Source organism: Oculina patagonica, chromosome 13 (genome assembly GCF_052425735.1).
Source record: "Oculina patagonica isolate OP01 chromosome 13, crgOcupat, whole genome shotgun sequence".
NCBI lineage: Eukaryota > Metazoa > Cnidaria > Anthozoa > Scleractinia > Oculinidae > Oculina > Oculina patagonica.
Genome location: NC_135770.1, coordinates 10,376,010 through 10,400,150, shown reverse-complemented (window position 1 = coordinate 10,400,150; position 24,141 = coordinate 10,376,010). Strand labels below are relative to the sequence as shown.

Below are 24,141 nucleotides of genomic sequence, written 5' to 3'. Positions count from 1 at the left end.
TTACAAAACTGTTTCGGCCATTTTAATTTTCTTTTCTATTGTCCATGTAGAGACATGATTGGAAGTCTTGAATTATACATTTATCTTGCAAAACAACGACTTATTGCCGGGTAGTTGAAAGAAAAGTTGCCAGAAGTTTGAAAAATTGAACCCACAGTAATAGCATTTTTTATTTTTTTATTTATTTTATTTATTTATTTTTTTTTTTTTGGGGGGGGGGGGGGGGGGGGGGGTTCGCACAAAATTATGCTATTGTATATGCCAGATTAATAAAACACGACTTTATTTTTCTGCCGCAGAAAGATTTAATAAAATAAAATGTACATTGTTTATAAATTTTTAGAAAACGCCATAGAGTTATTATAACACCAAAGAAAGTTTGTGAGAGAACTCGAAAAAGTTAGGGAAACAATCGCCAATATACAAGTCGACAGTTGATGCGGCCGCAAGCATAGAAATTTCGAACTCGTAAGCTTATTGTTAAAGAGAAAACAATGGGTGAATCAATCAGATTCGTGCATTTCAAATAGCCACGGCTGAGTTTCTACTTAAACTCGATAGATACACGGAAAAATGTTTTATATTTATTGAATGTAGATTAGCTTTCACAATGTAATCTGGAGGAATTTAATTCGATATAAACAGAATCAACTGTTTTAAGATTAAAGGACTTTACGTAGAGAGAAATAAATATTTTAACATAATATGATCGACTTTTACTTCTTATAATAAAGCACTTCACAAATTCAATCAATGGAGTGGCGCAAGTATCATCATCATGATCATCGTCATCATCATCGTCATCATCATCATCATCATCATCATTACCTGATCAGAATTTCGTGTTTCCTAACGGCTGGTAGATGACCGTAGATTTTTATCGAACAACGTCATATTACCGCAATGGACCTCAATTATTAAATTTTGCAAAATTCATAAGCTATTAAACAAGACTTCAGTTTGAACAATATATTAAATACTGCTTGAAATTGTTGTCCGATCAAGTTGTATTTTTCTTAGGATTTGACTGGTTGCAGTTGGATCCCGATAACTCGAAGCCTCAATAACTCGAACCTCCAGCTAACTCGAACCTTAACCTATAACTCGAACTCCCGAACCTTTTTCGATTTCTCTCGACTTGCTTACAAGTCGAGCTCACAGAGCAGGAAGCGTAAGAGCTCGAGCGCGGATCCTACTATCACCAAACCGGAAACGAGAAGCGAACGAATTTTAGAAAGTCTGCGATTTCCCTTGAAGGTTCGAGTTCTCGGGATTCAACTGTATTATTATTCCCTGTTTAAAACTACAGTGAAACAAATCTCAAACACCCTCGTCCTTTTTTTTTATTCAGCTGCTGCAGACGTTACTTATGTGACTCATGTTTTCTCAAAACATGAGTTACGTTATCTAAATGTGCATAAAGTTGGGACGTTTACAGTGTACGACATCTATGATTGCACTTTTGAATGTCTCCAAATTCCTTCGTGCGTATCTGTGAACCTGGCCGCCAACAAAGGCGTCGATGGAAAACTTTGGTGTGAGACACTCTCTTCTGATATATACAGAAACGCCACGGAGTACAAAGGAAACGAAAGTTCGCATCATTTTTCCATGAAGGTGAGGTCTGGTAGGACAAACGTCGATCTTTTCATCAAACGAACTTAATTAGTAAATTTTAAATTTGTATGTTAATGTATGTTCATTCGTTCTTGCTGCTCTGAAATCGGTTCGACGGTCGGGTCGACGAATTGTGTTCCACGTTTGACCTAACGGTCGAGCTTTACCTGTTTTGATCGACCAAAACTTTAATTTAATTCGTCTCATGTGAAGTTCGAAGTTTGGCCTAGGCCTTAATTTTTACTATACTTTGGGAATTATTTACATGGTCTGCTTTGGCCCCGAAAGCGAACCAATAAAGCATATCATAAACTTTCGACAAAAAACTATTAGTACCTGTACTGTTTATCGAAAGACCGGTATCTCTCATGTTAAGTCGCTCCTCTTTTTCCTTGCGTCAGTTTTATGTCGCGGTGTTTTTCGGTAGAGGCATTTGGTTTTGAAATTCTTAAGGCTTGCACCTTGCTTTTCTTGCTGTACAGGAAATCAGAAAGGTTTTCGAGTCAAAAATACCCCAATCGTTTTTTTTTTTTTTCATTGCTTTTTAAAGCGACCCAGTAGATCATTGATAAAAAAAAGCCGGTATGCTGACTGCACGACATCATTCAAATATTTCGGAATATTTCAGTTATATTTGTCAATACATTACAAGCATCATGACATATTTCGTTTTCACTGGATTGTTAAGCGCAACGACCAAGTTGATTTGACTGTTCAGTAAACTTAAAAGTACACGACACTTGATGCAATAAAAAAAATATATTTTTTTTTCTGTAAATTTCGCTGGTTTTCGTTCACAAGACACGAAAGAGATTCAGGGCCTCGATAGAGTAGTTTGAGTTTAATTTGAATGAAAATTAATTTGCAAGTAAAATTCATTTCTAGACAAAAGGTTTTACACCAAACCGTTTTGCAACAGAGGTAAAAAGACAGCTCGGAACTGGTGACCTATTGAATCAGTGTAATTTTCTAATCGAGTAATTGACGGATCGATTCCCAGTCTTTTATTCGGCGTTTTGTCGTACACCTGTTTACCTTATAACATCGTGCATAATTCATATTCAATCGAAGGACATTATTAAGAGCTAGCGGACACAATATTTCGGTTATCCAAAATGTTTCATCTTAATTTGCTATTTATGGTTCTTCTGCTCTGTTATCCGTATCTAACACACCAGCATCAACATTTGATTCAAGGTAATCGTGGTTTAAAGCGATCTGGTTTTCAACGCGGGGTGTCGTACGCAAATTTTGCAGTTCACAAATTTCAGCAACTTCAAGGATCTCTGTTAGATTCTTCTTGTGAAGTGGCTCAAGCTAAAGAATGCGCGCTGGCCTGTGTTAATAATCCGCCGTGTGTCTCGTTCAACATTGCTGTGTCGTTAAATGCAAACGAAAAGCTGCGATGCGAGCTCTTAAGTGAAGACAAGTTCAGAAGTCCCAACAATTTGACTACCTCACAACATTTTCACCATTACAGCATTAAGGTAAATCATTTGAATAATTTTCAGCAATTATTACAAATATTTGTTTTACCAACTTCAGGTAAAGGCTTTCCCTGTGCAAAATAAAAGAAAACTGAAATGAGAGGAGATAGTTCGAATGTTTCTTTGCGGGAGACCGTCCTCACAGGCGCTGTATCTTTTAAAGACTAAAACAAAACGAGCTGCGCGTAGTTAAATGGAAATGAATAAAATAAAGCAAATAATCTGAATGGCGTTTTTACATATGCGAAGTAAATAATTTTTGCACGCCACTTAGCGGAACGAAAAAGATTTGTTTGTTTTTTTGTTATGTTTTTTTTGTTTTTGTTTTTTTTTTTGCCCCCGCAAACGAAGAAACATTGTTGCCAAAACAGTCAGGGGCACCCAACGGATCATAGGTCCACATTGTTGTGTCAAAAGTCTCAATTTTTAAAACCAATTGACCCCCAACCCTGTACCACATGACCTTAAGTTAAAATTTTGGAAATTACTTAAATTTTTACATGATGGTAATTATATTAATGAATGCAAAACGATTTCAAAAAGTTAACGAAGGTTAAACGCTGTTAAGAAATAATATCATTATGTTCACTGTTTTGGTTGCTGAATACCGGATTCCTGCCAGCTTGTTATAACAGTTCAAGTTATTACCATGATTATTTTTATCCTAGACACCGTGCTCAAGCCGTCCTTGCAAAAATGGCGCCACCTGCATTCCAAATTACGAAGACGATCATTACTATTGCCTTTGCGCACCCAAATATACGGGTCTTCATTGCACAAGAGGTAAATAAATAGTAATATTTTAATTTAGAATCGCGTTTCAAAGGAATATGACACTTTTTCACTAATACAACACTGTGTTTGTTTTTGAATGTCACATAAATAAATTACTCAGCATCCTAAAGGCCCCCGCAAACGAAGAAACATTGTTGCCAAAAACAGTCAGAGCACCGAACGGATCATGTTGTTGTTCAGTGTTCGCCTTTTTATACTTTAAAAGGAGTATGACATTTTTGTACTAATAAAACAATGTGTTTGCTTTTGAATGTCACATAAATAAATTACTTAGCATTTTAAAGGCCCCCGCAAATGAAGAAACATTGTTGCCAAAACAGTCAGAGACACCCAACCGAGTATTTCAGGGGAATATTTGTTCGGAAGGGCTATAATTTCCTTAGATATTCTTCAATGAAATATTACCCCTAACTTTCGTGATAAGGGAATTGAAACAGAACGTCTGTTGTTTTCAGAGTGGTAGAAATGTCCTTTGGGCACGTAAGGAAACCAAGTTGAGATTTTAATTTCGGAAAGGCAGCAACAGCTGGCAAATGCAGTTAATGAGATTCGTTCTATAGAAGTTTCTTCCACTTCAATACTCACCTTAAAAATCTTAATCTGTGCTACTTTACACAGAAACCCCTATGAGAAAACAGAAAAACAATATTCCAAAATGGCTTACTATAGTTTAGATCATCCTGCTATTCTTTCACAGCTAACCCAATTCTGCGGACGTAAAACGGCTGTAAACCTGAAAATCTTTTAATAATCGGTTAACAGAGTCCAAATGACGTCAAAATTCTTTGCCATAGCAACGTGTAAAAGACGTCAACGATACCCTATTTTTGACCGGATTTTTTTGTTAATTACTGTTTAGAGTGTGTAGCTCCTTTGGGAATGGAAAACTATAAAATAACAGCCAACCAGATTTCAGCGTCTTCTCAATTTGACGGATATCACGCCCCTAACCAAGGAAGGCTGCACTACAAGGGTGGTGGAGGTTACGCTGCATCATGGTCAGCAGGAGTAAATGACTTAAATCCGTGGTTTCAAATCGATCTTAGAGTCAAGGCAAATGTCACTTTTGTAGCAACCCAAGGAAGACATGTTAACCTTCAACGAGTCACCAAGTACAAGTTGAAGTACAGCGACGATGGAAATTCATTCCAGGTTTATAAGCAGTATGGGGAGAACTCAGACAAGGTTAGAAAAGCTTGATATATTACATGCCCAAACAACGCAATGCTAAGAAATACTAACAGGCAATCAGCCAGGGTCGAACCCTGGGCGTATCTTAATGACTTGAAAAACCCTGACCCTGTTTGACTTTTTAAAATTTTATCTCGTATACGTATTTCTTGTATTTTTATTCGTTATATTGTCTCATAGCTATAGTTTGGCCATAGTTTAAATATTCGCATTCTTATGTATTTTTTGATATTTTATTGTAAATAATTTTAGAGGGCCACTGGTTTCTTAGTATTTTAATGCTATTTTAAAGCTTCCCTCATTAAATAGAGACTTTACTTACTAACTTATTCGCTCACTCGCACACTCACTAATTGCTTGCTTGCTTGCTTGCAAGGCGTCATGTAAAATAATACTTTTTAGTAGTTATAGATCTTACTCGTGAACTATTACTTTTTTCTTGTGTACTCAATGATCTTAAGGCTCTTTTAATTTGTTACTTGAAGTCACCTGTGAAAAATTGCACTTTATTAATTAAAAATGCAATGCAATGGTATATTGCAATTCCTGAGTGTTATTGATTGACAGACAATAGTATATGAGCTCATATACCAATGACCATAAAAATGGTAGCCGATACGCGTCAACGAAAACAGCTGGGAAGCTCAAATATTACAATTCTTAGGGCGTTTTTAATAAAACAATTATCCCACTCGCGCTTGTTGGATATGAGATCGTTATAGCCCACTCTGTGCTACGCGCCTCGTTGACTATCTACCATCTCATATCCAACGCGCGCTCGAGGAATAATTGTTAAATAACCCACCCAAAATAGAGGCCGATAGGGACGTCTGACCCGAAAATCAGTGCACAACTAGGATGTACATATCTATGTTTATTTTATTTATTTTTAGGTGTTTGTTGGAAACAATGATGCCGACACTGTGGTAAAACACCCTTTGATTCCACCAATCGAAGCGCGATACATCAGGCTGATACCCACAGAATGGAACAATTACATCTCCATGAGAATGGAACTTTACGGCTGTTTTGGTAATTTACTATTTGATTCCTATCATGTAATTCTTAACTTCCTTGTACCGTCCGTTAAAGCTGAGTGGTCAGTTAAGCCGTGATGTTATTGGCTGTAAGACTAAAGACCGTTTATGTTCAGTGAGTGTCGGTTTATACAAGATCAAATGCTCTGAATGTCAGGCCTCCTATATCGGAGAGTCTGGTAGAAACCTTAACATGAGAGTGAGTAAACACGAACGAGCGACGAGAAATTGTGATGTAACAATCGCATATCTGAACACCATCCACTATTGCCAACCACAAAATCGACCAGAACTCGGCTGAATGCCTAACCTACAGTACAAAATATTTTAACATGACTGACTCTCTTAACAGATGTCAATGACGACCGGCACAAACGGCTCATTCACGTCATAGCCAAAACCGACAAACGGACCGCTTATAGAACGACTAAATTTGACAAACAATAGACTGGTCGAAACTGAACAATTACTGCTGTTGACAAACATTACACGAGTCTTATGTACAGCCAATAAGGTTACTTCTAAACCGACCAATCAGCTTCAACGGACTAGTCATATAACATCATCGACTGACAACAACTTTTGAGGTGACTTCCGCTTAGTTTGTCGAAACGTCAGTCACCAACAACAGTTGCACAACTCACACTCGGACGGTCACACTATACGAACTACCGATATCTGACACCCCTGGCCCTGGATGTTCAAACGGTGGATAACGGTATCCACTGGATAGCAATTTATCCGGTAGATAGCGCTATCCACACTTTCAACAACCGGGCCTGTGTTCAAACTATCGAGCAACCCATTTTTTACGCAGAATTGTTTAAAAGAAGCACTGATTTTTGTCACTTCTGGTAGAATTAACATTACTAACATTATAAAATCTATTATTTTAAGATCAAGGGTACATTCTCATTAGCCAAAACTTGTGCTTTGATTACTGATGAGTGGCTCATAGCCTTTTGCTCCAAACATAATGACACTGTTCAAAATATTTCGAAGAAATTTCCAAGATTTTGCTTGGCTCGTGCCCAGTCGGTGGTCTCAAAACAAAATGGCATCAACCAAAACGACATCACTCAGATAGAAAGAGAAGAGACCGCTAATTAGGTGACTAAAAACATAAGAGCAGAGAAACATTGTCAAAAATCTGCTAGACTGGAGCTAGTTTTTCAATATCAAAATCAGCACAAAACAACCATAATTTCAAAAAGTTGGTTTAGAGCTACTTTTATAAAGAAAGTTTGAATTTTGGTTTAAAGAATTTAGCAAATAAGTATGGAATAAATTATATTACTTTAATCTGTATTACTGTTTAGATTGTCTAGCTCCTTTGGGAATGGAAAACTATAAAATAACTCCCACACAGATTTCAGCGTCTTCTCAGTGGGATGGAAATCATGCCCCAACCAGAGGAAGGCTACACAACAAGGGGAGTGCAGTGTACGCTGGAACATGGTCAGCAGGAGCAAATGATTTATATCAGTGGTTTCAAATCGATCTTGGAATTATTACAAGTGTCACTTATGTGGCAACCCAGGGAAGATTTAATTCCAACCAACGCGTGACCAAGTACAAGTTACAATACAGCAACGATGGAAATTCATTTCTGGCCTATAAGCAGCAAGGAGAGAATTCAGACAAGGTACGAAGAGTTTATTTTACATGACCGAATTGAAATGTAAGTTAAGAGTTGGGGATCACTGAGAAATACTGACCAAAATGGCCACTTAAACACTGGATGGTCCTAGAGAAGGATCAACTAGATGGGTTTTACGTCTTCAATGGATTAAATTTCTCACTTGTGCCTGTTATCACGTACCCAAAAAATGATAACTCATCTACGACAAGATAACATACGCAACATTACTTGTCTCATGCGCCTATGCTTATGCTTGGGCCTATTTCCAGTGAAAACAAGCCTTTAAGTGCTAAAAACGGTTGGAAAACAAACGAAAACAAAGCAATAAACTGAGAGAAGGGTCTGTCTACATGTAGCAGTTGGAAGAGAAGGGCTAAATTATACAGTCTAACTGATCCCAATTAAACAGTCGCCTTTGGGGAAATGGTAAGTGACCGCGTAATAGAAATTGGCTGCTTAACAGAGGTTCGTCAGAAATTAGCAAAACACATGGTAAGCATAAGGCATTTATAAACTGAATCACGTCAAGATGACAATGAGCGTGTTCAGTTGTATGTTTTTATTAGTCGTAACTTGCTATTTGGGACATCTTGTCTGTAATTACGCGTGATACACTTTATGTATTGCTCAGTCAAGATATAAGTCATAACGTAAACCAGCACGTGTGTTCTGCGCCCGATTGCATAAAAGCACTGAAGATTAAGTGGGAATTTCTACAACCATTCCCTGCGTTCTAGAGGATTTTCTCCCGTGCTAGTATGTAAGAATCGGGCAAGGTCAGACTAAAGAGTACAGATAAAAAAAAAAAACCATGATGCTGCGAAAACATCGACCGGGACGCAGGGAGCAGTTGCAGAAAATCCCACTTTATCGTAAGTTGCGTTATGCAACCGGGCCCTTAACTGAATATTGTTACTTGGTTGAAATTACTCATTATTTTCACGGACTATTTCATGATATCTGTTGGTTCTGCTATTTTTGATCTCTGATCTTTTTAGGTGTTTGATGGAAACATTGATGCCGACACTGTGGTGAAATACCCTTTGATTCCACCAATCAAAGCGCAATACATCAGGCTTATTCCCACAGAATGGAACGAACACATCTCCATTAGAATGGAACTTTACGGCTGTTTTGGTAATTAACTATTGATTCCTAACAATGACTAATTCCCCCGCCCATTTTTAAAAAAAAAAAAGCCAAAAAAAAAACCAAAAATATACCTCCCTTTAAAAATACACACACAACTCAAGGCGGCGCCAATAAGATAGTTGTACGGCACCATATAACCCTCAGGAGGGCCAGGAGGGAGGGGGTTCCAACAGAGTTTTTACTGCTTTCCAACCCTCATTATTATATATACAGTGTTTATTATACAACAATCGAGATAATGCGAGCGTTGTGATTGGTTAATGCATGTCATCTATTAGAGTACAGATCACGTTATTGCGTGATGTGAGGCGCGCACGTGATTAGAGTTCGTAGTCGAATCCGAGTCAGCCTTGTCGCAACTTTTTTATTGATCATGTGCAGAAGACATCAAAATGTGCTAAGAACACCACTTACCCACTTTTTTGTTCCTACTACAATTTGGCGTCATCTGCAATCCACAGAAATCGGTGCTCCTTTCAAACACGTCCAAATTAAACATTGCATCCCTTTTAGGTTTTTCACGTTAATTTCCCCTTAAAATACTTTGATGACTCAGTCGCATGGTGATGCTCTCCACGGTATTTTGACAGGCCCTTTTTAAAATACTTACACAATAACTCGTTCCTTTTTCCTTTTGTATACTTCAACTCGTGAAATCCCTTCCCTTAAAATGGTCTCACTTTTGGTTGGAGTTCGGTTGGAGCCACCCCGTACAGTCCATTATAGAGAGTACCCACCTCCCCATGGGTAGACATGCTAACCAATGTTATTTCAACCAAAATAACATCACACTAACGTAATATAACAAAATGAATCAATGTTTTTTTTTTAAGCAAACATGAAAGCTCTTGGTATAGAGAGCCGAGCCATCACAAACTCGCAAATAACTGCGTCTTCAGAAATTAATTCCTACCACGGAGTCTTACGAGCGAGGTTGCATACCGCAGAAACCGACGTCTATTCACGTGGTGCTTGGGTGCCTATCACGAATGATTTAAACCAATGGCTTCAAGTTGATCTTGGTAAAATCACATCTGTGACACATGTCGCTACACAGGGAAGGAATTCCCACTCTCCTGTGCAGATGGTAACCAAGTACAAGTTGCAGTTCAGCGACGATGGGGCATCATTCTTGTTTTACAAGAGACAAGGAGAATCTACAGACGCGGTAAAAGAAATGTTACAGAATCGAGTTTAAAATACTGAATCCATTAAGATACGGAATCCACTAGAGCCTGGTCTTCACTAGCGACGCAAGCACAAGCGCAATCACAAGCTCAAGAATAGCAGCTCTTATTTCTCCGTAAAAAAAGGCTTCTGACTCAAGCAAAAACACAAGCGAATTGCATTTGGATGCTTGTGTTTGTGCTTGCGGCAAGCACAAGCACAAGGGTCAAAATTTGTCCTTTTTGCGTGATCGTTCTTGTGCTTGCGCTTGTACTTGAGTCGCTAGTGAAAACCAGGCTTAGGAAGTCAAGTAATATTTAGTTAAGTTGGACGAAAATCGAATTCCAGAATAATTTAAATTTATTGCGTTATTTCCTGCCCTTTTTAAAAGTTAATGATGTAGGTTATTATCCGTGGTATCACCAACAACAATTTCTTATCAGAGTCTGAGAAAATGAATTTCAAAGTTATAAGTTAAAAAGAAATTTCAAGCTATAAGAAAAACCTCACGTGTAGCCAGTATTTCTTTGATTAGGGTCTTTCTTAGACATAAGTTTGTGAAGGTTTGCAACTTGCTTGAAATGGATCAGCTAAAGGAGGCTTTTTCGATTTTATTTCTCGCTCTTCCTTCTTAACTTGCCTCCTGATAAATGCCTACTTTTCAGTTTTATATACATATAGTTTGCTGGCTAACTGATGTGTAAATTGCTAGGTTTTCGATGCCAATTTTGACCACGACACCATCGTCTATCACAATCTAAATCCACCAATCACGGCACGTTTCATACGGATAAAGCCAACAGCATGGCAAAGTTATATAGCTATGAGGATGGAGCTCTACACCCACCGAGGTATTTATTTACTTGCATTTCGATTAGTTTGGTTTTTTTTGTCTGTTTAACAAATAGATTCCATTTTGATCACAGATGACGGTCAAAATGTTGCAATTGTATGAACCAAAAAAAGTGGCCCACGAGCCGCTAGGCGAGTGGGTCACTGATGTTCATACCACATTTTGACGTCTTCTGTGATCTTTAACTGAACAGACCCACGGCAAAATGGAATCTATTTGTTTTATACAATAACACAAGACTTCAGAACACTTCAGTGTGAGCAATGCCGCTACCGGTGAGCTAAAGTTTTTTTTTTTTTTTTTCATTTCACGATTAAGGTTCCGTAACCACGAAGCATTGTTAAACCGATTAGATAAACGAAAAAAGGAAAATTGAAAGTCAGTGAAAAAAACTAACCTTTATTCCATTTGGAAAGTTGCTAATAATCTGTAAGCATTAACCTAAGCGTTCAGCCGCCATTCATATGTTTCCCGTGGCGTTGTCCAACTGTACAACATTAACATAGGTAAAACACTTTCATTGATACAGACTTCGATGATTTCTCGAATAATTCACTGTCTTCTTCAAGCTAGTTTAGCCCAGTTAAATGCTTCGAAAGGTGAACGATGCTTGGCGTATTATTTCTCACTGTAGATATGTAATTAAGCTGAACTTTTTTTGCTTTGTTGTGGCCCCGCGAGTTTGAAAAAAATTTGCTAACAACTCTGATTTGGGCTATGAATTCTGATCACGCGCGCGAGTCACACCACCTCGTGACGTCATCTGTGCGTCTGTACTCTAATAGATGATAGGCATCAACCAATCACAACGCGCGCAGTAGCTTGGTTATTGTATAATGTTTGATTGATTGATTGATTGATTAATTGATTATTGATAAATTGATTGATTGAGTAACATCATCATAATAATATAATTATTGCCGTCATTAGTCGTCGTCGACCTCATTATCCTTGCCGTCATCTTCATCATATCTCTTTTGGTTCGAGTGTGAAATAGTGTAGGAAGAGTCGGCGCGCCGCACACCCCTGACAAAACGTCCAGGGAGTATAAGATGCTAGTTTATCTTAGCATTTTGTAAAATTGCCCCAGCCGTTCGAAGGTACTCATTTATACTGCAATGTAAAAAAAGATGCCCTTTGAAAGAAGAGTGTCTTACCACACTATGACCTTGGCCAGACTCGACATTGGTAGTTTATTTTTGTCACACGCTGTGGAGTAACATATACGATTTACTAGCATCTTATTCAGTGCACGGAGAGGCATGTGAAACCTCTCAGCAGCGGTTATAGCTAGACTTCGTTAGTTTACCGTATGTTATAACAAGTGAACGCTGACATCTAGACAATATTAGTGTTATTTTTTGATCTTGGTCTTCAAAAGTCGCACAAAAGAATGACATGTTGAAAACTGGCGAAAAGAACAATTGCTGGTTTGCACGAAAAAATTGAATCGAAATCATTCAATAAAAGAAAACAAGAATTTGCTATAAAAGATATCCAAGATAATACGAGTAAATGAGTCTCGGGTCTCTGCAATGTTTCGTAGTTGAGTTACGCATTGAAATGTTTTATGCAAACCCATATAGCTCAATATGGAAACAACAATATGGCGGCCGTAAATTAACCCTATTCAGACCGGGGATTTTTGGACCTTTTGGGACAGGGACAGGGGTTTAAAAGCCCCCCCCCCCCCCCCTCTATGTAACATCCAGAATATTTAGGCAATCACAATGAAACTTGTAGATGTATAGTATGTTCGAACATCTATCTTTTGGCATACGTCGATTGGGATGATGACGTCACATCACGTGACAATTACATCATAATGTCAAAACAGCCGCCATCTTGGTCCGCCATCTTGGATTTCCAATTTTTTCTTAAACGCCAGAAAACCACCAAAAATTACTGCAAAGTGCTCAAAATTAATGAAGCATTGCTAAAAAACCTCAAAAAGATGAAAATAATTGCATCAAAGATAGTGTGCATTAATAAAAGCACGAAATTAAAAATTTGGGAAAACATGCCTGTCAAAACGCTATTGCCACGGTGATGTCAAGTTCCTGACATAACAATCTATCCTACAAAATTTTGGATCAATTTAGTTTCTGGGAAACTGCTCACCTCCCCTCCCCAAACCTAACATTACCCTTACTTTCGCTTTGGGCAAAATGTTGGTTTGGGGAGGGGTAGGTGAGCGTTTCCGAAACTAAATGATCCAAAATTTTTCCCAAAAAGTGTTAATTAAAACATCTGAAGTTTCCGTTTACTACTAAGGCGAACAGAGCACCGTCATGAACTATTAAACATTCTCAAAAGCACTTATCCTAATACGTTTACTGCTCAAACTGCTAAAAATCACAGGATGAGTCCATAAACCCCAGAACTCCAAATGGCTGTACTTTGACCCTATATATTCTGAGTATACTTTAACAAGGAAGGATGCTATCGGGCTGAAAACTTGTAAGAAATAAAACACTGAGTATATTTAGCACTTACAAATTTTGAGGTAAAATGTTCCTTTTATCTTTTCAGCAGATACTTAGCCTCTTGCAGATAACGGCTCTATGATATTTGAGGAGCATGCGTCGTACCACAACCGCTGAACACGACGGCACTATCTCGATTCTCTCTATTTACTGTCCTTAGTAAAAGTAGCGACGAGCACGAACAAATCTATGATGGACAAGATTGCATCAGTTGTTGTGTAACAAGTAATTACTTCAACGTAAAAGTTCAACGACAATGTCAGCTCTGTGGGAGCTTGCAGCACTTTTTAACTTGAGGGCCATCAGATAAGTTTTGATGAAGATATACATTACGTCACTAGACTGTCAGTGTCACTACTAAGTATCTTAAATCAATTGCACGCACATCTTTTATAGTAAAGATAGGATTTCATGTACCGTATCTTCTCTATTAAACGACGCATCTCCAATTTGAAGTTGTAAATAAGCTCATCACTGAGACATTTATTTGAAGTTAATAAACTGTAGATGTAACACATATGCCTACGATAGAAGGCAAGTATTGCTTTTATAAGTACCTGATATTTGACTGTGTTGTTTTCATTTTACTTTAAATTTCACAGAATTATGTGTGTTTTGGTAAGTTATTATAACTGAGGTTACTTCGTACTGCCTATCATAAGAAGCATGCAATGGAGTTATGCATGCAATGGGAAATGCATATATACTCGAACAGATCGTGAAGAAAATGCTAGTTTACAAGGAAAGTTGGCTGGAAGATACAACGTAGTGTTTATACGTTGCAAAACGTTTAATCAGTCACACTGGAAACCGAACTTTTTAAATCTGTTTAATAACTATAGTTCAAATAAACGCTGCGTGGTAATCATGGCAAAATGCAAAAAGCGGTGTTTTTATGCGTTGCAAAGTGTAAAACAACACTGGACATTAACTTCTTTCTCGCGTTTCTTAAATTAAATTGATGCTTTTTTACGAGCTAAAGGGATGGAGAAAACACGATAATAAGTTTTAATTAGGCAATAGAGGAATTTTTTCGTGTTTACATAGCCTCATGTAAACACGAGGGGGGGGGGGGGGGAACCCGAGTGTTTAGATGAGGCTATGCAAACACGGAAAAAAGTCCTCTATTGCTTTTATATAATATTTCTCAAAAAAAATTTGACAAATGAAGGGGATTTGGTTTATTTACTTCTTGATTGAAATAGATTTTCTCAAAACGCGCATTTGACAACACATGAACCAATCAAAATTCGTGTTATAAGAGCTCAAAAATTTGTGGGAAGTAGCGCCGTGTTGATGAAAGCGATTCCACGTAAATCTTGCAGGAAAATACGGAAAGTTTGGCAAAACTAAAAGAAATGCTAAAAATACGGCTGTGTAAGGAAAGAACTTATTTAAGCTAGAAATGAAAGTCACTGAGCTTGATCGCTCTTGAAAGTGAAATGAACTTGCCTGAATAATTTTGCAGCCCGATGACATGGTTGAAAAGTCTCATCTGCCTTGTAAAGTTTTGCTGGATAATTAGGAAGCGTAGCACAAGCAGCATATCTAGCGAGGTCGGTGGCAATGGTATGCCTTTATTGTACGGTAAATTGTTCAGATAGCGATCTAAACGAGTCCATTTTCTTCTTCCATTTTCTTCCTCCGCCTTTGTAATGTGCTTCAAAAGTAGAATAAACCATAAATTGACAACAAATTCTGCTTTGGTTTTCTGGACAAATATCTCCATTCTTTCCACTTCCCGAAGCACATTTTGAATGAAAAAAGTTCACGAGTAGAAGTGCCAATGTAACAGTAGAATTTTTACGCTGAGAACGTCTCAGGGAAAACACATTTTAAGCGTCCTTTAAGCAGATTTGACGGCAAAAAGACGGCAACCGATCGGCCGTGCAAAGTTTGAATTTTTGCTTAAAGTTTCGTGTGTGTTTACGTATAATTTTTTTTTTTCTAATAAAGAATGTCTTAAAGGGAGTCTTTTTGTAGTACTTAAATGCAAAAACTAACCTGAAAAATGTTTACTGCGTATTTTGTTGAATATTTTGTTGTTCGCTTGAGCTCCCTCCACGAGCTCGTCTAGCTCACAATCATCGAGGCAGGCAAAGCGCTGTGGTTCTTCTTTCTTTTGCCTTTTTTCTTTGGGCTCATATGGGAAGAGAAAGCCGGAACACATATCAAAATTTGGTATTGTTATCCATTCTTTAATATTTGTTCTTGAAATTACCTTACAAATCTTTTTTACAGTTTTATAATGTTTTGAAATTGTGCCGGGAAACACAGAAAGCGTGACATCACAACCGTGTTTACATACTTTCATCTAAACTCACCCATCGACCAATGAGAGCGCGCGTACTATATTTCAATATAGTACGCGCGCTCTCAAAATTATTTTATAATAGTTAACGGTAGTTAACTATGTAGGCAATAAAAATATTCACTCAAGTTTAAATAATTATAGGAAAGAGGTGCGACTGCTAAATATCTTAGTCCCTTCACTCCAACTTGTTGTTTTAACTTTTATTTTTGCTAAATTCTTCGATGAGAAACACAAAATATATTATAATATAATATAATATTACGATCGCACCACATCTTGCGATTCATAACCAGCTAGCTGTTGTTAAACTGACAAATAAAATGTAACGAATAAAGTTTATACGCAGATACAGTAACTGTTGCCACTACGCATTCAGTTTTCACTGGACTTTTCAGCGCAATGGCTAAATTGATTTGACTGTTTAGCAGGCTCACTACACCATACAAAATAGAAAGAAAAATGCCTCTCTGCTAATACATCGAATTTTGTTCAAAGAGCATCGTGATAACAGGGCCCCACTAAATTAGAAAGAATTCTTCTTTGTCTACCACAAAAATGAGTTAGTTTGCATGAAAACGAATTTACAAGTTAAACTCATTTCTAGCTGAAACCATACACCAAGACTCGTTTTGAGACCGAGGCACTGACCTGTTTATTGACTTGAATCAGAGTAATTGGTTTATTGGTTAATTGAGTGTTATTTCGATTGGCTCTTTCGCGGCGTTTGTCCTACACCTGTTTTCCTTACAAAACTCATGCATAATTTATACTCAATAGCAGGGCATTTTTTGAGTTAAAGCGGCACGATATTTCGCCTATCCAAAATGTTTCATCTTAATTTGCTATTTACGGTTCTTCTGCTTTGTTATCCGTTTCTAACACGCCAGCATCAGCATTTGATTCAAGGTAATCGTGGTTTAAAGCGATCTGGTTTTCAACGCGGGGTGTCGTACGCAAATTTTGCAGTTCACAAATTTCAGCAACTTCAAGGATCTCTCTTAGATTCTTCTTGTGAAGTGGCTCAAGCTAAAGAATGCGCTCTGATCTGTGTTAATAATTACAATCCGCCATGTGTTTCGTTCAATATTGCTGTGTCTCCAAATGAAAATGGAAAACTGCAATGCGAGCTGTTAAGTGAAGACAAGTTCAGAAGTCCTAACAAACTGACCGTTTCACAACATTTTCATCATTACAGCATAAAGGTAAATAACATGAAACAATATTCAGTTACTGTCACGAAGATTTGTTTTACCAACAGTGATGTATTTAGATTGGTGTTTTTTGTTGTGAAGGAAAAAAGTAAGAAGATGAAAAAATTATGATATAAGTTCGCATGTTTCGTTGTGGGAGATCATTATCACGGGCATTTATTTTTTTAAGAAAGTGTACGATTGTTTTGGGATACGAAAGGTATAAAAGCGAATGATGTGAGGCGCGCTCTGCGTTACAAAGTGAACGGTGTTTGCATGGCATTAAGAAAAACGTTAAACGATTCAGGTTTCTTTGTTGGGCTGCTAAAAGTCCAGCCCACATAACTGTGTCGAAGTTCTCAATTTAAAAAACTCCACATGACAATAATCAATATTAACAAATATTGAACGACTTCAAAAAAATAACAATAAAAGTTAACGCTTTTAAGAAATAATATAATTAGGTAGGTTGTTTTAGTTGCTGAATGAATAGTTTAATTCATATTTGTTACAACGGTTCTACATATATCCATGATTATTTTTTATCCTAGACGCCGTGCTCAAGCAGTCCCTGTCAAAATGACGGCATTTGTGTTCCAAATTACGAAGATGATCAATACTATTGCCTTTGCGGGCCGGGATATATTGGTCTCCATTGCACGGGAGGTAAATAAATAGTGATATTTTATTTTAGAATCGTGTTGTTGTTCAGTTTTTAAGTGATTGCTTTTTTAAAGCAAAAAGAAATATAATTTTCTTTCCACCAACTAAACAATGAGCTTGTTTTTGACTGTCTTATTTATAAAATATTCAGCTTCTCTAAGGCCCCCGCAAACGAAGAAACAATGCTGCCAAAACATCACAGTCAGGGGGTACCAAACGGATCATTTTGGCGAACATCTGTTTAAAAGACCTGTTATCCACTCAAATTGAAATGTCAAATTAAACTTTCGTGATATGGGAATAAAAATGATGTCGTTTTGGCACGAGAAAACGCCAGCTACGATTTTTGAAAAGGCAGCAACAGCTGGCAAATCCAGTTAACGAGATATTGTTCCCTAAAACTTTCTTCAACTTAAATTTCATATTAAAAATTCAAAACAGATTAAAATGTGCTAGCTTACACCGGTATCTCTTTGAAAACACAGCAATTACATTTCAAGACATTTGCTCATGATGGCTCAGTCAGTATACAGTTGAGATCATCCTATCTTTGCTATTCTTTCACAGATAACGCAGTTGCTGCGGCTGAAAAACAACTGTAAACTTGAAAATCTTTCATTAGTAAACTGAGCCCGATCCAGATGACGTCAAAACTCGTTGTCATAGCAACGTGAAAAAGCGGTCAACAATATCCTATTTTGACCGTTTTGTTTCCCTTTTTTAGAGTGTCTAGCTCCTTTGGGGATGGAAAACTATAAAATAACACCTGCACAGATTTCAGCGTCCTCTCAATGGGATGCATATACTGCCCCAAACGAAGGGAGGCTGCACGTCACGGGTAGTGGAATTGCCTACGGATCTTGGGCAGCAGGTGCACTTAATCTTGATCAGTGGCTTGAAATCGATCTGAGGATTAAGACAACTGTCACTTATGTGGCAACCCAAGGAAGATATAATTACAACCAACGGGTCACCAAGTACAAGTTACAATACAGCAACGATGGAAGTTTATTTCAGGTTTTTAAGCAGCAAGGGGAGAACTCAGAAAAGGTAAGAAGATTCTTGTTTTTCTTTGCCAAATCAAGATGTTAAAACCGTAATGTACGTAAAACTATGAAATGTTGTTTATAGGGGTCATTCCTACTTAGCTTCGATATAGCTAGTTTAAAGGCATACCACTGAAACATGGGAAACAAATATATCTGAAATGAACATAACATGGTTAAAATTCCCAAACAACAGGAGGAAGACCAGTTGGCTACATTAACAGCCTGACCGAGGATTGAGGTCAGGTACCCAAAAACAAATCCAGTGGAGAGCTTCAACGACGAACCTTCAGACTATAACACCAACGCCCTAAACCACTGAGCGACCCTTCCACTTCAAAATGAAGAAATACTGAAAGGCAATAGCAAGTGTAAAGGCTGCCCCAAAGATAACCAAAATTGCCAAACAAACGTTGCTCGAAAGTTGCTGCAAAATCAAAAAAGTTGCTCAAAATTTACTCAAAAAAATCCAAAAGGGTGCATTTTATTAAGAAAATATCTCCAAAAATACTGTACACTTATTTCCCTTTGTAGGAAAGATTTCTAAGCATTTTCAGGAGCCAAGGTATTTTCTTGCAATTTCACTGTAACAGAAATATCTAAATGACATGTTAAGGCCAACATTTGTTCAATGACAAGGACGTGACGCCATTTTTGCTGACAAGTTTTAAAACTAAATAAGCCTAAAGTTAAAACATCTTCGGAACTTTCTAGGAAATATTTGATCAACTTGGTTGATCATCGCAAAAGTTGGAATAATGCTCGGAAACGCTTGTATGGAATTCGAACAACACTCTGACAACCTTCAGAAGTATTTGGTCTAGAAATTGCTCATAATACAAAAAGTTGCTCGAAAGGGAAAAAAATTGCTCGAGATATGAAAAAGGTGCCTGAACGTTGCCGTGCAACTTTGGGAAAGCCTGAGCTAGCATAACGGTCGCAGTTTTTTTTGGAAATGGTAAACAGGACCTATTGTCACTATGTATCCACATTTTGTTTTATGTTTCCTTAGGTGTTTGTTGGAAACAGTGATGCCAACACCGTGGTGAAACACCCTTTGATTCCACCAATCAAAGCGCGATACATCAGGCTGTTACCCACAGAATGGAACGAGTACATCTCCATGAGGACAGAACTCTACGGCTGCCTTGGTAAGTAACTATTTTGTCACCAGCAATGACTAATTCCCATCACTTACGTAGACATGCTTACCATTCTGATTGCAAACAATCTGGTGTCTTTTTCATTTTAAGAAGACATGAAAGCTCTTGGAATGGAGAGCGGTGCCATTGCAGACTCGCAAATAACTGCGTCTTCAGAAATTAATTCCTACCACGGAGCCACACGAGCGAGGTTGCATACTGCAGAAACCGACGTCTATGCACGCGGTGCCTGGGTATCTCTGACGAATGATTTAAACCAATGGCTTCAAGTTGATCTTGGTAAAATCACATCTGTGACACATGTCGCTACACAGGGAAGGAATTCCTACTCTCCTTTGCAGATGGTAACGAAATACAAGTTGCAGTTCAGCGATGATGGAACAACATTCCTGTTTTACAAGAGACAAGGAGAGTCTACAGACGCGGTAAATAGAAAAATTATAACAAGCTCTTCTTACGTCTAAAATTAAGTGCGTCAAGATGACCATAGCCTTTAGGTTCTGAGTGGAACAAAGAGCGTTCACAACACCGCGCCAGTGTACTCTGTTTGTAGATGTGCTCTTGGCTGTGTTTCAAATGATAGTGGCTTGTTTTTAGCTTAATCCCCCTCTTCTAACTTTTTAAAGGTTCTCGTTCACCTGCCTTCTTCCTTTTACCCTGTGGGTTCCACTCTGGTGCCTACCTTTTCGTTTCAGATGTTGGCTGATAGCTGCTGATCTGCTAGCTCTCGGTTGCTGCATTTTGACGGTCCAGTGTTTCTTTGATTAGGATCTTTCTTATACATAAGATAGTAAAGCTTTGCTACTTGCTTGATATGGATCATCCTCAGAGAACCAGGGGCAGTTAGTGGGGGCGGGGGAAAGTCTATACGGGCGAAAAAACGAATCGGCGAAGAAAAGTCAAGCCCGTATAGACTTTCCAACGCCTCACTAACTGTCCCTGGGTCTCCGAGGATGGATATGGATCAGCTTAAGGAAGCTTTCTCTATTTGTTTCTCGCTCTTCTTTCTAGCCTTGCCTCCTGATAAATGCCTACTTTTCAGTTTTATATATATAGTTTGTTGGCTCACCGCTGTGTAACTTGTTAGGTTTTCGATGCCAATTTTGACCACGACACCATTGTCTATCACCATCTAATTCCACCAATCACGGCACGTTTCTTACGGATAAAGCCAACAGCATGGCAAAGTTATATAGCGATGAGGATGGAGCTCTACACCTACCGAGGTATTTGTTTATTTACTTGCGTTTCTTTTAGTCGTTTTTTATTTGTGAATTGATTGATTGATTGATTGATTGATTGATTGATTGATTGATTGATTGATTGATTTAGCCACAACTTCATAATAATATAATAATCGCCGTCATCATCGTCGTCGACCTTATTATCTTTGCCGTCATCATCATCTTATCTCGGACCTGAAATAGTGTAGGAAAAATCGCATATTTTGGTTTAAAATAGGGTGAGGCTCAGCGCGCCGTACAACCCCACCAAAACGTTCAGGGAGTATAAGATGCTAGTTTATCGCAGGTTTAACTGCAGCATTTTGTAAAATTGCCCCAGCCATTCGCCAGTACTCATTCATACTGCTGTGTTAAAAGAGGCCCTTTGAGAGAAGAGTGTCTTACCACACGATAACCTTGGCCAGACTCGACCTTGGTAGGTTTATTTTTGGCTACATACTGGGGAGTAACCTGCGATTTACTAGCATCTGATCCGGTGCACCGAAAGGCGTGTAAAACTGGCAGCAGTGGATATAGCTTGACTTCACTAGTTAACAGTAAAATACAACACGTGAACACTGTCATCAAGGCAATATTTGTGTTATTTCTTGGTCGTAAAAAATCGCAGAAACGAAAGTCATGTTGAAATTTGGCGAAAAGGAACATTGCTGGTTTGCACGAAAAAAATTAAATCAAAACTATTCAATTTAAATAATTTCGTGAAGAAATTTATATAGAAGATTGATAGATAATATGCTCGAACAGTCTCGGGTCTTTGCAATGTTCCTTACTCGAGTTACGCATCCAAATATCTCACACGAATTTAGTTAGCTCGGCCCGAAATTGATTGATTCATCTAGAGTCGAGTTCTTAAGGCGAACAGAGCACCGTTGTGAACTATTAAACATTCACATAAGCACTTATCCTAATACGTTAACTACTCAGACTGCTAAAGTTCACAGGATGAGTCTTAAACTCTGAAATTTAAATCGCTCTAATTTTAAAATCTCGATTATTTGGTAAGTGCAGTGCATTGGACAATTGAGTATGATGTTTTTTGTTCGTGTTTTTTGCTTTCTTCCCTTTCACGCTCTGTTTCTTTCCCGGTGTTCCTTCGCTTCTTCCGTCACCCTTTTTCGTGTCCTTCTTCCTCGCCTTGTCGGCTCGCATTTCGCCGTTCTCCCCCCGTCCGTCTTCCGTCGTTCCGCATCCTCGTCCCGCTGGTCTCATCTTCGGTCCCTCTCGCCCCCCATCGCGTTCGTCCACGGACTCCGCCGTTGTGTCGGGGCCCGGGCAGCCTTCGTTGGTCTCGGCGTGACTCGCGGGCGGCCCCCCCCCCACCCCCTCCACAGATTTGATATTTTGGAGCACTTGCGCTGGGGGGCACAACTCCCACCAACCATCACAATCATTCTGCACTAAAAACAAAGGGTGTTATCGAGCTAAAAACCTTGTAAGGTAAAGTCTGTATACGAGCCTAGTGTTCCATCAGACCGGCCGGCTCAGTTATTCCGGTAGCCGTAGCATGAAGCCACTAGGAGTATTTCTACTCCCCCCTGAATGGGATGCTATTCCATCGCGGGGTAACCCCCAGCAGTAAATTCGCTAGTACCCGTTTAAACACCTGGGTGAAGAGAGGCACTATGAAAGTTAATTGTCTTGCCCAAGAACACAACACAATGATTAAGGCTAGGACTCAAACCTGGACCGCTCGATCTGGGGTCCAGCGCGCTAACTGTTAGGTCACCGCGCCTCCCATAAAAAAGACCTTTTAACAAGGTATATATTGAGTATATTTAGCACTTACAATTTTTTAAGATAAAATTTGCCTTTTATCTTTACAGCAGACACTTAGCCCCTTGCAGATAATGGCGCTATGATATTTGAAGAGCATGCGCCGTACTACAACCGCTGGACATCATGCTGAGTACACGACGGCACTATCTCCATTCCCTCCATTTACTGTCCTTAGTAAAAGTAGCCACGAGCACAAACAAATCTATAATGGACAAGATTGCATCAGTTGTTGCGCAATAAGTAATGATTTCAACGTAAAAGTTCAACTACAATGTCAGCACTGTGGGAGCTTGCAGCACTTTTTAACTTGAATTGAGGGCGATCAATAAGTTTTGATGATGACATACATCACGTCTGACTAGACTGTTACTGTCGCCACTAAGTATCTAAAATCAATTGCACGCACATGTTTACAAAGTAAAGATAGGATAATGTGTGTTTTGGTAATTATTAATAAGTTAAAGGAAGCACTTCGTGCTGCCTATCATAAGGAGCGCGCATCATTTTAACGTTCAATCCTGGACGTATTCAATACGATCTTAAAGCGACCTACAGATTGGACTACGAGTACGAGATTGAGTACGAGTACGAGTTTTCAAACCAAATTCGTGTGCCTCCTATAATCACTTATCACACCAATCTTACCCCCAACAGGGAAGAGTTATAGTTTGGAGGATACAGTTGTGTCGAAATTCCAAAGTCGTACTCCTACTCGATCTCGTACTCGTAGTCCAATCTGAAGGTCGCTAATTGTGTGGAAGGGGGCTGAAGGGGGGGGGGGGGGGGACACGGGGGAGCCCGGAAGAATAGAAGGTGTGAGGCAGGAGAAGAGAGGGCGGGAAGAGGGAGAAATTGAGAAAAGAATATGCAATATTACGAACTTTTTTGTGCTAGAAATAGCAAAAAGAGGCTGTGTGACCATTTCCGATATATTAAACTTCTAACTTGGCTCCGAGGCTTGGGGGAATAAAACAAAAGATATCAAGTCGAGGTTCAGGAATGAAAAAATCATTTCTTTTGTTTTATTCCCCCAAGCCTCGGAGCCAAGTAAGAATATTTATATATCGGAATTGGCCTATTTGATCACGCGAAAAGATGGCCGCCGGCCATCTTGAATACAAGCATGTATACAAGAATACAATATAAACCTTTTTTTACCAAAAACACTAGGTATCATCCTCGCCCGCACTTTATAACCTTTGGCCTTATTACTAGTTAGTAAACTGAGTCCGATCCAAATGACGTCAAAATTCGTTGCCACGGCAACGCAAAAAGAGTTCAACCCGATACCCCATTTTTGACGGTTTTTAGTTAACTT

At 38.6% G+C, this 24,141-nt stretch overlaps 2 protein-coding genes across 2 annotated transcripts; both read left to right on the top strand.

Moving 5' to 3' along the window:
• Window positions 1-2,288: 2,288 nt before the first annotated feature.
• LOC144636701 (lactadherin-like) lies at window positions 2,289-23,565 on the top strand. The gene is made up of 9 exons (XM_078495889.1): window positions 2,289-3,104; window positions 3,773-3,887; window positions 4,759-5,084; window positions 5,984-6,122; window positions 18,319-18,644; window positions 19,653-19,791; window positions 19,894-20,228; window positions 20,891-21,029; window positions 22,871-23,565. Exons 1-9 carry the CDS (start codon window positions 2,733-2,735, stop codon window positions 22,879-22,881), a joined length of 1,902 nt encoding a protein of 633 aa, XP_078352015.1. The 5' UTR covers window positions 2,289-2,732; the 3' UTR covers window positions 22,882-23,565.
• Window positions 16,550-17,605, top strand: LOC144636728 (uncharacterized). The gene is made up of 2 exons (XM_078495928.1): window positions 16,550-16,943; window positions 17,483-17,605. The coding sequence occupies exons 1-2, from the start codon at window positions 16,566-16,568 to the stop codon at window positions 17,603-17,605; spliced, it is 501 nt and encodes a 166-aa protein (XP_078352054.1). The 5' UTR covers window positions 16,550-16,565.
• Window positions 23,566-24,141: the final 576 nt, after the last annotated feature.

Excerpts from the sequence above, each read along its gene's own strand:
- LOC144636701 (XM_078495889.1), top strand. The coding sequence starts at position 2,733 with ATGTTTCATCTTAATTTGCTATTTATGGTTCTTCTGCTCTGTTATCCG. Across the intron at positions 6,123-18,318 it reads GGAACTTTACGGCTGTTTTG|AGTGTCTAGCTCCTTTGGGG; the intron begins GTAATTTACTAT and ends TCCCTTTTTTAG. Across the intron at positions 20,229-20,890 it reads AAGGAGAGTCTACAGACGCG|GTTTTCGATGCCAATTTTGA; the intron begins GTAAATAGAAAA and ends GTAACTTGTTAG.
- LOC144636728 (XM_078495928.1), top strand. The coding sequence starts at position 16,566 with ATGTTTCATCTTAATTTGCTATTTACGGTTCTTCTGCTTTGTTATCCG. Across the intron at positions 16,944-17,482 it reads TTCATCATTACAGCATAAAG|ACGCCGTGCTCAAGCAGTCC; the intron begins GTAAATAACATG and ends TTTTTATCCTAG.